The 15175-nt window shown below is 46.9% G+C and overlaps 1 protein-coding gene across 1 annotated transcript in view; it reads right to left on the bottom strand.

Moving 5' to 3' along the window:
• The window catches only part of dati (zinc finger protein datilografo), a gene marked incomplete at its 5' end in the record, with an annotated part of 63933 nt that overhangs the window by 4494 nt on the left and 44264 nt on the right, over positions 1–15175 (bottom strand). The window contains 2 exons of the mRNA XM_026814438.1: positions 930–1062; positions 10157–10341. Of these exons, the coding sequence (XP_026670239.1) occupies positions 930–1062; positions 10157–10341 (318 nt within the window). The remainder of the gene's footprint in view (positions 1–929; positions 1063–10156; positions 10342–15175) is intronic.

Raw genomic sequence — 15175 nt, 5'->3', positions numbered from 1 at the left:
GGGTGTGGGCAGGGGACGTGAAACGTACTTAAACGCTAAGGACGAACCACCCCTCGCCGTGTGTCTCGAGGAGCGCGATCGTACCACCTCTCTCGCTTTCTCTCTCTCCTTTTAAACTTACTCGCAATTAAGGCACCCTCGTTACGTCTATCTCCGTTCTTTCTTTCTCCTCGAAGGAATTCGCGCGAGAAACCCTCGTTAGCTGGTGTTAGACAGCGCGGACGAAATCACCGGCCCCCGAAAAGTTAAAGGCTGGGACGCGAACCGGAACCGATACCATTCGTAGAGGCGATTCCGTTTCTCTTCATACAGATTTCAGATTTCGTATCGCTCATTCACGTGAGTCGTTCGCGTCCAATTCCTATTTCGAACAATCCCCTCTACGAACGGTTCCTGTCGGCGTACACCCATAAAAGCACTAAATAGGTTCGATTACTCTGTTGATGCGTTAGTAAAATTATACATGAATAGACAATAGATATTTGATAATAAGACAGAAAAAATAGATAGCTCCCATATATATGTAATACATAAAATATCCCCCAACGCGTGATCCATGTTTCAAGTACTGATTCACTGTTCAAAGCCAACGGAGAAAGATTTACATAAATAGTCTACACCTTATTTGATCTCGTTCAACAATTTTTCTATTCTACTCGCAAATTAATTCAATTTCTTCTCTTTATATTATAATTTATACATGATTTAATTTAGTGACTACAGCGAACGATTGGAATTGTGATATTCATCAAACAAAATCGAATAAGATGTAGTTTGTTCGAATCTTTCTCGTCGTCCTCGAACACGGTATCAGTACCTGAGGCATTTCACAAGGTCAGGGGACAGGACAAGGTAGACGACGAAAGCAAGGAGAAAGAACGAATGAAGCGGACGAAATCGAGGGTGCTTTGACTATCGTAGATACTTACTGGCAACGCCGGAGGCATTCGGATCCTTGTGGGTGTGCTTCATGTGCTCCATGAGAGCCTCGCCACCGAGGAAGAGTTTGTGGCAGACGGGACAGCTGGTTGCATTCGGACCGCCGATCAGGGCGGCGTGTTGCTGGAACACAACACGCTGTTGCAACTCCTTTTTTGGTGTGCCCGGAAGAAGTGTGTGAACACCGGAAGCAGGCAGCACGCGTTGTAGCACGCACCCAGGGTAGTAGAGAGCCGACCCCACAGAATACCACCACAGAGTCGCGAGACCAGAAGCGCAGGACAGGCAGCGCACAGAACAGAACGATTTGAACCAGTGAGAGTTAAGGCACCGCCGCCACCACGAATTATTGTATTTTCATTTTTTTTCTTTTCTTTTTGTTCTATCTTTTTCATTTGCAATTAGGGAATTCACCTCGAGTGTCTGGTAAAGAACTTGTCTTCGTTTTCTTTTTTTTTTTTTTTGGCAAGGGAACGTGAACGTTAAGACGGGATTGCACTGGAGGAAAGTCGTGAGACGAGACATGAGTCTTTTTAAGAGATATGTTATGTGTGAGTCGACGAAAGGGGCCAGGGATGGTACGAGGACGATCGGATGGAGAAAGCAAAGCCCAGACAGACGAATTTTATTATAATAAAGCGTGAGGTCTGGAGAACGATCGGCACGATTTACACGATCGAGAAGTATTCTGTGGTGGTTAACTTGTGAAAATAAAAAAGGGGAGGGGTAAATAAAAAAAAAAAAGACAACGCGAGACACGATGGATCATGGATCACCGATTGATCTCGCACGACCTCACAGATGAACGGGAATGCAAAGCATATAGATCAAATGACTAGCTACTACGACACAATTATTTACGATGGCCTCTGTTGCGGTTATCGTTTCAATCGTCGATTCGCGATTACTACGGTACAACTTGCTGTGTAAGTACGTTTCGTATTCGCGACGGGAAGATCGCGCTTGAGTAAGCGGCTAGCTAACAAAGGCCATCCTTTTAATAAACAGGTACACAAAATATGAGAAGAGTAATGAACGAAATTCGACGTCCTCATTTGCAAGTATGATTACCGGTCTTGTATCGAGATACAATTTCGCGGTCGTATCGTATTCATTTCTTTTTTTTTTTTTAAATTGTCTGTTTTCATTTTTTTATCTTCGACGCGGATGTACGCGCATTATTTTTTCTCTCTCGCACACGCACGAAGGTCGGTTATACGCACACACGAGGCGGTAGGGGCACGCGTTCAGGAAAAACATGGCGACCAACCTTGCTCGAAAGAGTATTTCAAACGAAACGAACAGAAAAAGAGTACGAAGGAGGAACGAAAGAAGGAGGCGACGAAGAGGTGGGAGGAAGGAAAGGCTAAAACGAGACCAGACGGCAATGACCCCAAACTTTTGGGGTCTTTACTCGTTCCTTTCTTCCTGCCTTACAGCTCCTCCCTACCTCTTCGACTCTTTGATACCAGTCATCCTTCTTTCTTTCTTCCTCCCCCTCCCTACAGGGGCAGCCTCTTTCTTTTCCTCTTTCATCGCGTCTACAGCCGTCTCTTTCTCTTGTTCTTTCTCTCCCCCTTTCTCTACCTATTTTTATCGCAGCGACCCGGATTCTTCTTTTTCCCCGGACCTACGACAACCGCGAACGAGTCGAGGCGATCGGCGAACAGGAAGCCGAATCTCGGACCAGTTTAAGACAACACCGGACGTCGCTGACCTCATTTTTCAACTAGCCTTCCACTCACGGACTCCCCTTGCGAAAAAAAACATTTTATCCGTACATTTTTATCTAACCTGAGAGATACTCCACGCCGATAAGCTACCATAGATAAGATTATTCGTCGCGTTTTGACGTTTGAAAAATTATACGCTTTACTCCTTCTTCGAACTTCTTATTATTTTCTTCTATTAACTCCTTATTCTTCTCAACTCTTTAGATTTCCGTAGGAAACCCGTTCGCCTGAATAAAGGGCAACCTCGGTTCTTTAATTCCCGCGAACTTCCTTGACCTGGGCCAACTCGGAGGTTGATGGCAGTAAAAAAGAAGAACGAAAAGCGACGAGGCGAAAATAGTGAGGTTGGCTGTTATGGCAGCGTCACTGAACCCAGGCTTTAGAGGGTCCTTGCACTCCTCCTCCTCCTCCTCTTCCTCCTTCTTTTTATTCGTCGAAACACCCACGCTCGACGCGTCGCGTTCTTCTCCTCCTCGTTTGACGATACCCGCGATATTCTTTTTCAGGCGCGCCTCTCCCGGTTGTTTTCGTCGGGGCAAAGGCCCGGCGTCCTTCTTCCTTCCCGGACCTAGGGCAAACCCGAGCCAGTTGAACCGGCACGGACACCGCGAAGAAGATGCTGGCCGTCGACGTCGTCGGCGTCGCTGTTGCTGCAGCATGCAAGTTATTCTCGGAGGGAGGCTGCGGTCCGTAGGTTCGACGCCCCGACCTGGCCCAACTGGAAAAAACCGGTTTCTTCGTTGCGCTCTTCCTTTTTTGCCTGCATCCTCGCTTTTTGCACCGCGAATACCTCGGCTCCCCGGCCGCTCTCTTTCTCCTCGTTCTGTCCACGGGCTGCGCCTCGGCCTCTCGCCGTTCCACGCGGCCCCTCGCGCTCCTCTCCTTTTATCCTTTCTCCTCCTCGCACGCCGGAGTGGATGCGGCGTGGGCGAATCCCCAAGGGACTTTATGATTCGCCGTGACCAGATTCATCTCTCTCTCTATGCTCTCTACGTACAACCGGCCACCGTCTATTCCCTTACACTCCTATTCCCAATTCCACGCTTCCTGGTCTCCACTCGCGCCGAGATTGAGCTCCGCCGGCAAATAATCCTGATTGTGGGAAATCTCCTTTTTATCAATTTTCTTTGTCGTCGTTTTTGCCGCAGCAATTTCAACGGCGTATTTCTTGCTCGTGCCACGCTCTCGCACGAGTGATGCATGTTTTCTTAACAGCGATTGCCCGTGTGTGTAAGACAAATTTCTTCGTGCGCCGTTTAAGGCAGGTTCGGGCCAGGGAGTGGCGTAAAAAGGAAGTGGGTGTGAGCACCCGCGTAGCGATGCGTGACGCTGGCCACCGCGTGGAGCCATTTTGCGCGCACGCGAATGGGACCATCTTTGATCGAGCCGAAGAAATTCATAAGTACATATTTGGGAACGTCAACCGATTTCCTCATCCACCCTCCTCTGTACTGGTTCAGAGGATTGGCACGGCAAAAGCGTAGATGTCAGACAATTTTTTTTTTATTACTCCTGCGTTTTGTTTTCGAGATTCAATTTTCCTTCCGGCGGGACATAAAATGGAGGTCCTTCTCTTTTCTCGGAGCCGGACGATAAAATCCGAAGGCCAGGCTCGCGGCGCGCAATTCTTTTCCCGTCATTTCTCTCCGGTTTCTTTTTTCTTCCTCGGCCGGCCGTCTCCTTTCCTTGGCTTTTTTAGCCGCAACGAGGCCGCGAGCCTCGCCGGCAGACAACCTTCGTGCGATACTCGGTTACACCGACGCGACGCGACGCGAGCCGACGTACAAAGTCTGTGAAAGATATTCGTCGACCGGTTCGGTTCTCTTGTTCCTTGGTCCGGTGACATACCCGGCTCGTGTCGCAACCTCGTTTTCTAATGGGTCCCCTCCCAGAGGCCTGTCGACGCTTTTTAATTGAACGCGCGTAGTGAATGACTCGACGTTAAATCGCTTATTCGATCCGGAGTGAAAAAAAAAATATGTACACGTTGTATCACGGTCCGTCGGCAAAAAAGAAGAGCGTTGAATAATAATTGAACGAGCATGAGAGGACGAGGTAATCCGCGGCGGGACGCGCGTGTGATTTCTTTCATTTAGTAGCTGTTTGATTTCGCTCCACTCTTTTGTTCGCGCTATCGCGTATTATTCCAGTCTGACGCTTTTCATTCCTTTTTTTTTTTTATTTCACCGCCGGCGTATCACGCGCTGGTAATCCGCGGGTTATGCGTGTCCGATCACCCCCCGAGAAGCGTAGGACTAGTAGGGGGAGGAAAAAAAAATAGTAACTACCGATCGGGAAAGGGTTGAGAGGACGCAGCTTCAACCCCGGCGTGTTGTGCCAATAGCAGTTTCCGCCGCGGCGACCCTCCAAGCGTAATACGTGGGACGGAGGACGAGGGAGGGAGCGAGAGAGAGAGAGAGAGAGTGAAAAAGTCCGCTGGGGTGTCGTACAATGGGGCAGTGGAAATCCGGGGCCGAATCGGCGCGGGAATATGATTTCATTAGACTTCGGCCTCGGCGATCAAGCGCGCGTGCACCTCGTCTGCGTCAACGAGAGAGAAAGACACGGGATGGGGAAAAAATAGGGGCCCGCAAGGGCGGGGACTGTGCAAAAAATTAATACAGGGGGAGCCGGAGGCGAAAAAAATGTCGGAGGCGAGAAGAGAATCTGGTTTCAGGATTGCGACGCGTGAAGTCGTGTATCCACTTGTATCACAGTTGCGTATCATTACGAAAACGCACAGATTGCTTAAGACACTTCCAAGTATCTATTGTGCATACAAAAAAGATCGATAAATATTCTAAATCAAGGACTGTTTCTTAGCTGTAATCAGACAGCAAATAATAAAATTCTACTTTGATTAACAGAAGAGAAACAATCTGATGAGCATTCTTGAAAGTTTCCAATTTTATGGAGTTTGATAAAAGTCAATAACTGCTTAGAATATACTTGAAATTTTGCATAAGCAATAATTTGAATGATGAAGTGTTGAGATAGTTTTAAAGTATTGATAAAAGAGACTTCCTCTCGATTATTCATTAAGATATATGAAATGTTCTATTATATGTTTTAAAATATTAATTGAATAATGATACGAGGATATGGCACAAGAGGATACGGACTTTAGTAGATGAAAGAAAATTTTTAGCCGAGAGCTGTCGTCGGTCCAGTTCGCGCCGCGAAAGGCCTGCGCGTCCCACTTTTCTATTTTAACACCGTAAAAAGAGGAAACGAATAAAATCCTTCTGGATGACCGCCAGGCAGCGATGTTTATGCCGGCGAAGGAGGCGTTGGGGATAACGCGAGGCTGGGATCGGCTTTAATTGGAAAACGGAAGAGCCGGAGGTAAAAATAGCGCGCATCCTACTTCCCAGGTGATTCGCAGCGCCGGTCGAAGGACGACTCTTCGGATCTCGCCGTTGCGAGCCGCGTTCACCAGCGAAATGAAAAACGTGACCGTTTTCTGGAGCGATAACATCTTACAGAGGAATCGTTGCACACGTTACGTAGATGTTGCGAGGCTGTCTCTGACGCGGGCCAGTACTGGCCGTGTGGTTGTTAGTGGATAGAGGGATTGTAATCGGTGAACGAATGCGAGGTACTGGACACGAGTGTCCAATTTCCTTTGAGTCTGATTCAATTTTTGGGAGGGGAAGAATCGAACGGGGATGGACCGACTCGCGGCTTTCCTTTAAACACTACCGTCGTGGATCAATCAAATGGCACGCGAAAATTTTGCAACCGTATCGAGGACGGATTACACCCGAAAGGAATTCCCATGGGCACGCATTTTAACCCGATCGTTTTACCTTCAATCGTTGTCATGGATACTTGCAACACTGCGACACAAAGAGAGACCAGCATGAAATGAAAATCAATTTAACACATTAATTCGAGAGACAAATTAAATTAGATCGATTTTTTTTTTTAGATAACATTTTTTTCAACAATGCCCATACTCCAACGTCCCTTGATATCGACTGTTATTTTGAAATGAGTTGAACAAGCGTTTCGTTCGCACTTGGAACTTGGTGCTTTTTAACGCGTTCTCCGGCGCGAGAAATCGTGTGAAAATTCTTTTGGAAAAACGAAAATAAAAAAAACGAACGGAGGGGGAGAAAAGAATAATTTAAGGAGAAACTGTCGAAGAGCAAGATAAAGAAGCAGCGCAACTGACGCGCACGCGGATCCGCATTACGATCTTCTATCTCGATATTCATATTAAAACGCGGACGAAATGAATCTCCGTGGCGAGGAAAAATAAATCTAATGGTTAACGAGTTTTTACCGAGCTCCGTGCTTGGGCAATTAAGAAGAGGGCAGAGAGAGGGGCCGGCCGTGTGCTCGACGAGGGGGAGAGAGCCCCGGAGGTGAGTCGGAAGAAGGTCGAAGGTACGAGAAAGTCCGCTAGCGGAAAGGGGTTGTATCGTGTTGCACGACATTCAACCCTTGTGCCGGTAAACTACAGATAAATACGAAAGGTTCTCTGTGCCACGCGAAACTGGGTAAAGACGTGACGCCGAACCAGCCAAGGGGAACCGTTTTACGCAACGCGAGTTCGCAGTGCTTTTTCGTTCATTTTTCCATTCCGCTCGTTCTTCCCTCCCATCGCGTCGGGTTCGTCTGCGTGGACGGAAACGCTTTCTTTAGAAGTCGATCGGTTTCTGCTGTCGAACGGGGATTGCCTTTTAACGCGAGGCTCACGTGAATTCGAAGAAGCGAAGTCCGTCCGGGAAACAAAGAAAAGGTATAACACGGCTCGTAAGAGGCACGAAGGAAGCTGAAGGTGGATAGGGAGGAAATCTAATGTAAGTTTCTACACGGCCTGGCTACCGATCGTTCTCATACAATACATTTTCGCTCCGGCCTATTATAATATTGTATCGTCGGAGTGTATTGTCTTTCTTGGCCGGGGATAATGTTTCGTCGACACGCCAGGCCTCGACCCAGAGCGAGCGTTAACTCTTTCGTTTCTCCCCCCCCCCTCTTCCTCTCCCCCTCGTCTCGCCGCGCGACTTCCTTCCACCCGTTCTTGTTTATTTTTTAGTCGTTTTTAAACAACGATCCATTAGCTATCAGGCCGGCCGACGAGGGGGAACGGGGCTAGATAGCCTGGAATAGCGAAAACAATTTCAAGAAATCTGCCCGGCGAAAATTCGATTAGCCGCGCGAGATGGGCTCTCTCTCTCTCTTTCTCTCTCTCTTTCTCTTCATTTGTTTCGTTTCGTTTTATTTTCACCGAGCCTCGGACGGACTCTGTTTCTGTCGCGCTGCCGGCTTTTAATTACTTCTCCGCGCTCTTTCGCAAGATCCTCTTCTCCGCGTTTCCCGTTCGTCCATCCGTCCATTCGTTCTTCTCCTTCTTCTTTTTATATTCAACTCGCGCCGCTGCTAAGACGCCCGGGCTACTTTTAACTCCGCAATACGCGTCTGCATCTCCTTCGTTATTTTATTAAATGCATCCGTGATTTCAAGACGGAAACAGTAACGAGTCTTCCCGCTATATACACGTCTGCCTCGTAGGTGGAAAGTCGGGCCCCGGAACGAGTTCTCGGAGATTTATCGGGTCACGGTAACGGGGGGAGCTTTAGTCGAGGATTAACTTTCAATTAGAAGATCCTGACGAGCGGAACGCGTTAAAAGAACGATATTTATTGCCCGGGAAGCGGCAGGCGCACGCACCTGAGATCCCGCGTTCTCAATTTCAGAAAAACCGAGCTTCAACGATCCCGGGAAAAAATACGGTTCAGTTCTTCTTCGATCCGGATGCGATGTCTCGATTAAACCGAATTCCGGTAACGGCTATGTGACTCTTGTCTGTTTATCGGCGGCTTTGACACGGTCGATCCGGGCGACTTCCTCTTTCAGGCTTCAGGTGGATATCCGTCGGTTCGCGACTGGTTACGCAACGTAGTTCCCGGTCTAATTGGCCGGGATAAAAAAAAGGACTCGGTGTTTCGCCGGTGGCGAAAGAAGCGCGAGAAGAGAAACGAAGAAGGAGGAGGGAAAAGATCCGAGTCACGGACTGGCTCGACAGATGCCTTCCCACGTTTTTTCGTCCGAAGACATGTGCCCGGCGCGGCTCGCCGCGCCGGCGAAAGGGTTGAGAAATTCAGTTGAGCGAGCGAGTAACCGAGGCAAAAAACCACCCCACCGGTACAAGATTCCTCTGGTAATCGCTACGTGCCGCGATTCACCGCCGAGGGGTGAATTCGATTAAGTGTCGGGGACGCGATCTTTTTCCCAGATCGTCACGACTTTTTTTCGCCGCCGCGTAATGAATGCCTTCTCCCCCTACTGACACTTATGCCTTTCTTCTCCTCCGCGACGCGTCAATGAACACCGGATTCGATTCATCTCTCGCTCGTTCCACGAGTCACTCATCGGGGTGTGCGCGTAGCCGCGCGCGCGCGCGTGTTCCCACTCGCCACCATTTTCCATCTTCCTCGACCCGTTTCGCAGGGTACAAAACCACGTATCCGTCGCTTCGACGAAGACGTCGAACACGATTCCGCGAGTGATAATGGCCGAATGAAGCCGCGCGTTTTATGTATGTATGTATGCGTAATTCGCTCTGCGAACTCCCGTTCAAGTTCGAAGCGTTGACGGCGAGAAAACCACAACCAAAGCGACTAGTCCCAAGAAGCAGTTACACAAGGGAACCCAGCGGAATGATCTAAGCTACCGTTAGGCTATCTCTCTATTGTTACGATACCGATAGCACGCGAGGACGCTGCCGTGAACCGAACCTGGATCGAGACTCCGTGCACGGATTTTTAAAAAATAATTGGATTACCGATTGTTCAACAAATTAAATTGCAATTTATATTTACTCATTACATTATGTGTCATGATCTACCATTTCGTATCGATTGGATTTCAACTGCATAAAAATCACCAGTGAAGAAGAGGAGAACGTAATTACGTCGTGAACCGTGCGTGGAATTCCGGTCCCGTGAAATTTGAGAGCCAGTTAGCTGCTGCTTTGAACGATAAACTCTTGCTATTGAACGTATCACCGAATCGAGAGGACAGATAGGACCGTGTTTGATAGAAATCGTTCGGACAAGAGAAAAGCGTGACCCGCCACCATGTGTGCATTCAGAGAAAACGTGTACCGCACCGCGTATAAAGAACGTATTAATAGCGTTACTAGTAAATTTTATAAAGAATCGTCTCGCAGAGAAGAGCGTTTTTTTTTTCAGCAAAGATTGGCAAGATTGGTATACGTTATGACAAGATGCGTATGTAGTAATAATTTATACGAGTCAAATCGCAAATTGGGTACAACCGTGCATCGACTTCGGATCTCCCGTTCCGACCGATTTGCGTTAAGGCGAATCGGTGTTCGATACGCGATGGGATAAATCGTGTGCGAGCACCGCGTTAAGTAGCCAAAATGCCTGTTGTTGTTCTTGTAGCTGTTCTTGTTGTTGTTGTTGTTGTTGTTGTTGGACGTCGGATTTGGTACATACATGACTGACCTTCGACGTGTGGGTACGAAGGCTGGACTCTGTGGCGAAGCCCTTGCCGCAGATGTTGCAATGGAATGGCCGGTTCTTCGCCCGTTCCACCTGGGCGTCGTGATTCCGTAGGTGTTGCTGTAAATTCGATAGCTGAATGAACGCCCGCCCGCAGTCGGGTAGATGGCACTTGTACGGACGTTCGCCTGGAAAAAGCAAAAAAGAAACAAAAATTATAGTTATTTCATAAGACGTCTCTACGATTATTAATATAATAGTACTCTGGCAGTAGCTTATTTTGTCTTATCGCATTTACATTGTATAAGATCTGCTTATACTTTTCCGTTGTATAAGTCGGTTGTGAGAATTAATTAAATTTTGCATTCTAACGAGTTTCGAGAAGAATCAGAAATTGCCGGTTGATTGAATTTTCGCGTAGCACGTGTATCAAAACTTTTTGACGCTGGAGCGTGGATATAACGGGCGTTTAGTTAGCGTCATTAATACGTCCGAGTAAAAAGTGGTGCTATCGACAGAACCATTCAGATTTAATGATATTTGTAAAAGCGTAATGGTCCCCGAACGGCCGATTAATCGTGGACCACGAGAATCGTATTCGCGGCACGAGAGGGAGAGAGAGAGAGGAAGCTGAAAAAAAAAAGGAGAGAGAACGGGATGGCCGAGGTACGAGACAACGGAGAGAGGTTAGCGGTTAAATTACTTTTTTCCCGGGGACGTGTGCAACAGGTATCAGCCGGCGGGATGAGATTTAGGGATGAGCGTAAAAAATGCCACTCGTTTTAAAACGAGCCATTAGAGCCGGTGTTTCAACAACCCGTGACCCGAGCCCTGATTTAAAACAATGAATCCTCGCCCGGTCCTCGTAGCCTTTCAACTCCGACCATCGTTTTTATTTAAATTCGTATCAGCTACGGAGGGAGGCGGGACGTCGACAATTTCTACGACCGGCGATCTTCGACACGAAACATTTATGCAAAATTCCTCGATGATTATTCTACAAGCGAATCAATATTATATTATGTCGAGCTAACGACGCGGGCTAGAAAATATCTCACAGGGAGTGAGGGAAAGATTGGGAGCGTTTAATCAGTTTCCATCGATTCGCGTGGAAGGAACGAGGAAGGATCGTTGCAATTTTTATTGCGCTTCTTTCCTCCGTGCCTCTATTCTAATTCCTACGACCGATTGGCTCAATTTCACTTTTATTAATATCGACATTCTTCCCCGGTCGTTTTTACCCCGGGCGCTCTTCTTTTCTCCTCTCTCTCGTTTCTCTCGCTTGTACCTTGTACAACCAGATTCATCTTTTATTCAGACGTGATCGAAGCTTTAATAAAAAATAACTCGGGAGGGAAGCTTTTTTTAATATCCTCAGTTCGCAACTGATATTGTTTGTGGAATAAAATTCCTCATTGTCAGAGCGATTTAAGTAGCAACAATAAAGTCGACTTAAACAGATACCAATCGCAGTATTTGAATTTCAAATGAGTCCAGTGTGTTACAGGCCTATAAGTCATTTCACTGATTGATAATTGTCTAGTAGGTATGCGCAATAGATTCATTTTCGATTTACTGTCTAGTCATGATAACCTTACTAAGCGTTCAAGAATTTAGGAGGAACCGATGAACACGTCACCAGTGTCCATTTCACAAGAAATAATTTCTAAGTAGTGTAACAGTTGTTATTTTCATATGGATAACCATTTTCTTTGAATTATAACTTGCTCGTTTTAAAATTAATTGACAAGCAGACGATTTCTGTGAAGCATCTCTTAATGAAATCAAAATACGATCATTCATTTCATATAATTATATGTGCTTGTTTTCCACGTTGAACATTTTTCATCGATTTCCCAACCAGGTGTACGAAGGGCATTTAATACGAATGAGTCAGGTACTCCTTGAATGAATAGAGGATCGGTCGCGTGTTTACGCGCGCGTTGCGATACGTACTTTAATGCGTTGCAGCACGGTGAAAAAGTAGTAAAATTTGTTTACTGCACGAGGTGTCGCGAGATGAATGCATAAACGGCAAGTATTCTTTTTATTAGCTAACGGGCGAGAGGAGAAAGATAATGATGACGATGGGAAAGAAATCAGGAAGACTACCGAGCGAGGCCGTGAGCACAATGTAAGACGGGGATACGTACCGTGTAACGTGCAGCAAAAGTTATAGCCAATACGTAAACTATTACTTTTACGAGCTTTACTTTATCATTTTTATAAGCCATACCAGACTGCTGCAGCGTGGCATTTTACGAGACGCGTTTATTTAGAAGCCGTGTATGCGCGCGTAAAATTTTATCGTGTTTGCATTTACTTAAAACACGCCTGTTTCGTTTGTGCGTCGTATATGGATTATATGAATTTATCAATGATCCTTTTCTCCACGAATGGGAAACCTCAATTATAACTTTTGGTAACGATGCTCCTACCCCTTTGCCGGTATGTCGTGTTTTATTCGTTCAAAGTTTTATATTTCATTTCAGACTTCTTAAATATCTGTTGATAAAACATCTCTATCAGTGTATTTAAGAAAGTATTTTATCTTTTATTTGTATTAACGGCAAGTGTCGAGTCAGATATAAAAAAAAATTTGCTCTACTAACAGGAAGACTGAAAGTAAAAGTTCACGCAGGTTTTAAAACGGTGGCAAGGTTAATTCGATGGCCTTGCAGTCTTTTTTAATGGTTGAAATCCTCTCTTTTTCCCCTATCAGTATTAAAGAGTAAATCGACGGTAATTAAATGAACTCCGATTCAATGTTAATGAATCGGCGTTCCGGATTCGATTAAAGCGTCACGATTCTTTCACCAGAAAATAAAATCCCACCGGGTTAATTGATTTCGATTTGCTTAATCCCCCGGTAATGATAATTCCGCGGATTTCGAGTGCCACGCGATAGAGCGAGAAAGAGAGGGAGAGTGATCGATGAGATGCCACGCGGCTTTCAATGTATTCGTTCCATCTGCTCTTTTTTTTATTTCAATTTAATACCTGTATCCCTATGTGTCTCTCTCGCGGCGGCGCTAAACATGCATCGACATTAAATTTTGCTTGACGACCGTAATTCCCCGACGGTGTATAACGTCATTACATTCATCACCTACACTGGCGCGGAATATCAAATGAGAGTGGCGATATATTTGATTATTTGTCAGTGCCCGGCGCGGCGCGGCACGGTGGTTTCGCAGGCGCGTGCATTTCCCACCCGACCGGATCCCCACCTCCGGCCGGAAAATTCCTGCCACGCTTTTTCCTGGACCACCGGTGGCGCGTGTGCACTTTTTTCTAGCCACGCGACGACGCTCTTCGTCCACTCGTCAAAATCACCACCGGAGCACCTCGAGCGAAGGTAGAGCGTCCGTTCCAGAGGTAAAAAAGCTTGCGGCACGTGGTCGTACGTGCAGCAGCAGTTGAGCACAACGACGACGAGCCTGCCTGGACGGATACATGCATCTCCGTCTAGTGCACTCAGAGGGTTTTCTATCCGATTCTATACGTGTATATACGTACATCCGACTATCTCTTTCCTTGAGTCTCTCCCTCGTGCCCGTGCACACACCCCCTCCCTCCCATTGCAACCCTCTTGCCTCGTCCGTGGAAACGACGAGCCCCCTCCTGTCTCGTAGCACCGACCACCCAGCGGCCCTCCACGGCCCACTACACGTCCACGGCAGAAAATTAATGTCCCCTGCAATCCATGTATAATGCATTCGCATTTCGTTCAACGAACAAATGAACGCACCGCTAGAAAATTTACGTCCTATCTCTCTCTCCCTCCCTCTTACCCCGAGTCCTCTCACGAGCACGCTTTCCTTCGGGCCTCTCTCCCTCGCCGCTCTCGACGTACCCGCAAGCGTGCACTCCTCTCCCTGTTCGCCACCCTATTCGTTTTCGCTTCTCTTTCGCGTTTCTCTCCCTCGATTTCCTCTCGCAGCTCTTCTTTGTTTCTCACGTGAGATTTTGCGCGTGTGCAACAAGCCGTCCCTGACCAACCCGCGCCGCGTTGCACACACGCACGCACGCATACGAACCGCGTACCCTCTTTGCCCCCCGTCGCGCGTCCCTCTTTCTCGCCGTTTTCCCCTCCATTCCAGTTGCCATCATCGAAATTCCGGCTGGAAATCATTAAATTGCACGCACTCACACGCACGTGCGTTGTGCTCGCGCCATGCCACGATGACCTCGTCCGTCTCTCTCTTTCTCTCTCTCTCCCTCATGTTGGTCGCCATGCTGCTGCTCGTACCGAGCCGGGCGATACCTTGAATTTCGCGACAAGAGGGAGAGCAAATATCCAGTGCCGAAAAATCGGGGATGAGAATGCAACGGCTGGAATGTTTGTTACACCACGTGCATACGTGCGCGTATATATTGGCCGATGATGTTTGCCTCCACCCGCCGCCGCGTCGCACCGATGATTTTTGTACGGTACGTTCCGTTTCGGATTCGACGGAAGTGCAATATTTTTCGGTAGCCTTTGTACTCCGTGCGCGACTATTGACGATTTCGTCGAGTTCTCGCATGGGAGAATTTAGTCGAATTTTCGATGAACACGAATTTCGATTCGACGAGATGGCGAACGGTTGAATAGTAAAAAATGTAGGGACGATCGTATTAACCTTGATACGATGGAAAGACTATTTCCGGTGGGTTTGATGTTACAGCGAATTTTCGTGCTGAACCACGTTTTACCGGGAATTATTCTTGTTTCTAACATAAGTGATTCAACCTGGAACGCATATTCCGATTCCTTATAAATATTATCAATTGTCGTACTGATCCCAAGCTATCACAATTCTGATATTCTAAACGTTCGGAATTAGCTAATTACTTGGCGTTTATAGAAAGCTTAGATCAATCCTCGAATATCACGCTGGTTATAACTAGATTTATGTAAAATCACCAATTTCAGAACTGAGCTCTGGATTGTGATTAAAAAAGTAACGTGACTATCCTAGCTACTTAAATTCGCACATTTAAGATTCTATGTATAATTGAAGCAATAAATATTTCTAT

This window comes from Ceratina calcarata, unplaced genomic scaffold (genome assembly GCF_001652005.2).
Source record: "Ceratina calcarata isolate Rehan_Ccalc_2016 unplaced genomic scaffold, ASM165200v1 scaffold39.2, whole genome shotgun sequence".
In the NCBI taxonomy this organism is placed as follows: domain Eukaryota; kingdom Metazoa; phylum Arthropoda; class Insecta; order Hymenoptera; family Apidae; genus Ceratina; species Ceratina calcarata.
The sequence above is the reverse complement of the archived record's forward strand: the minus strand, read 5'-3'. Positions and strand labels throughout refer to the sequence as shown.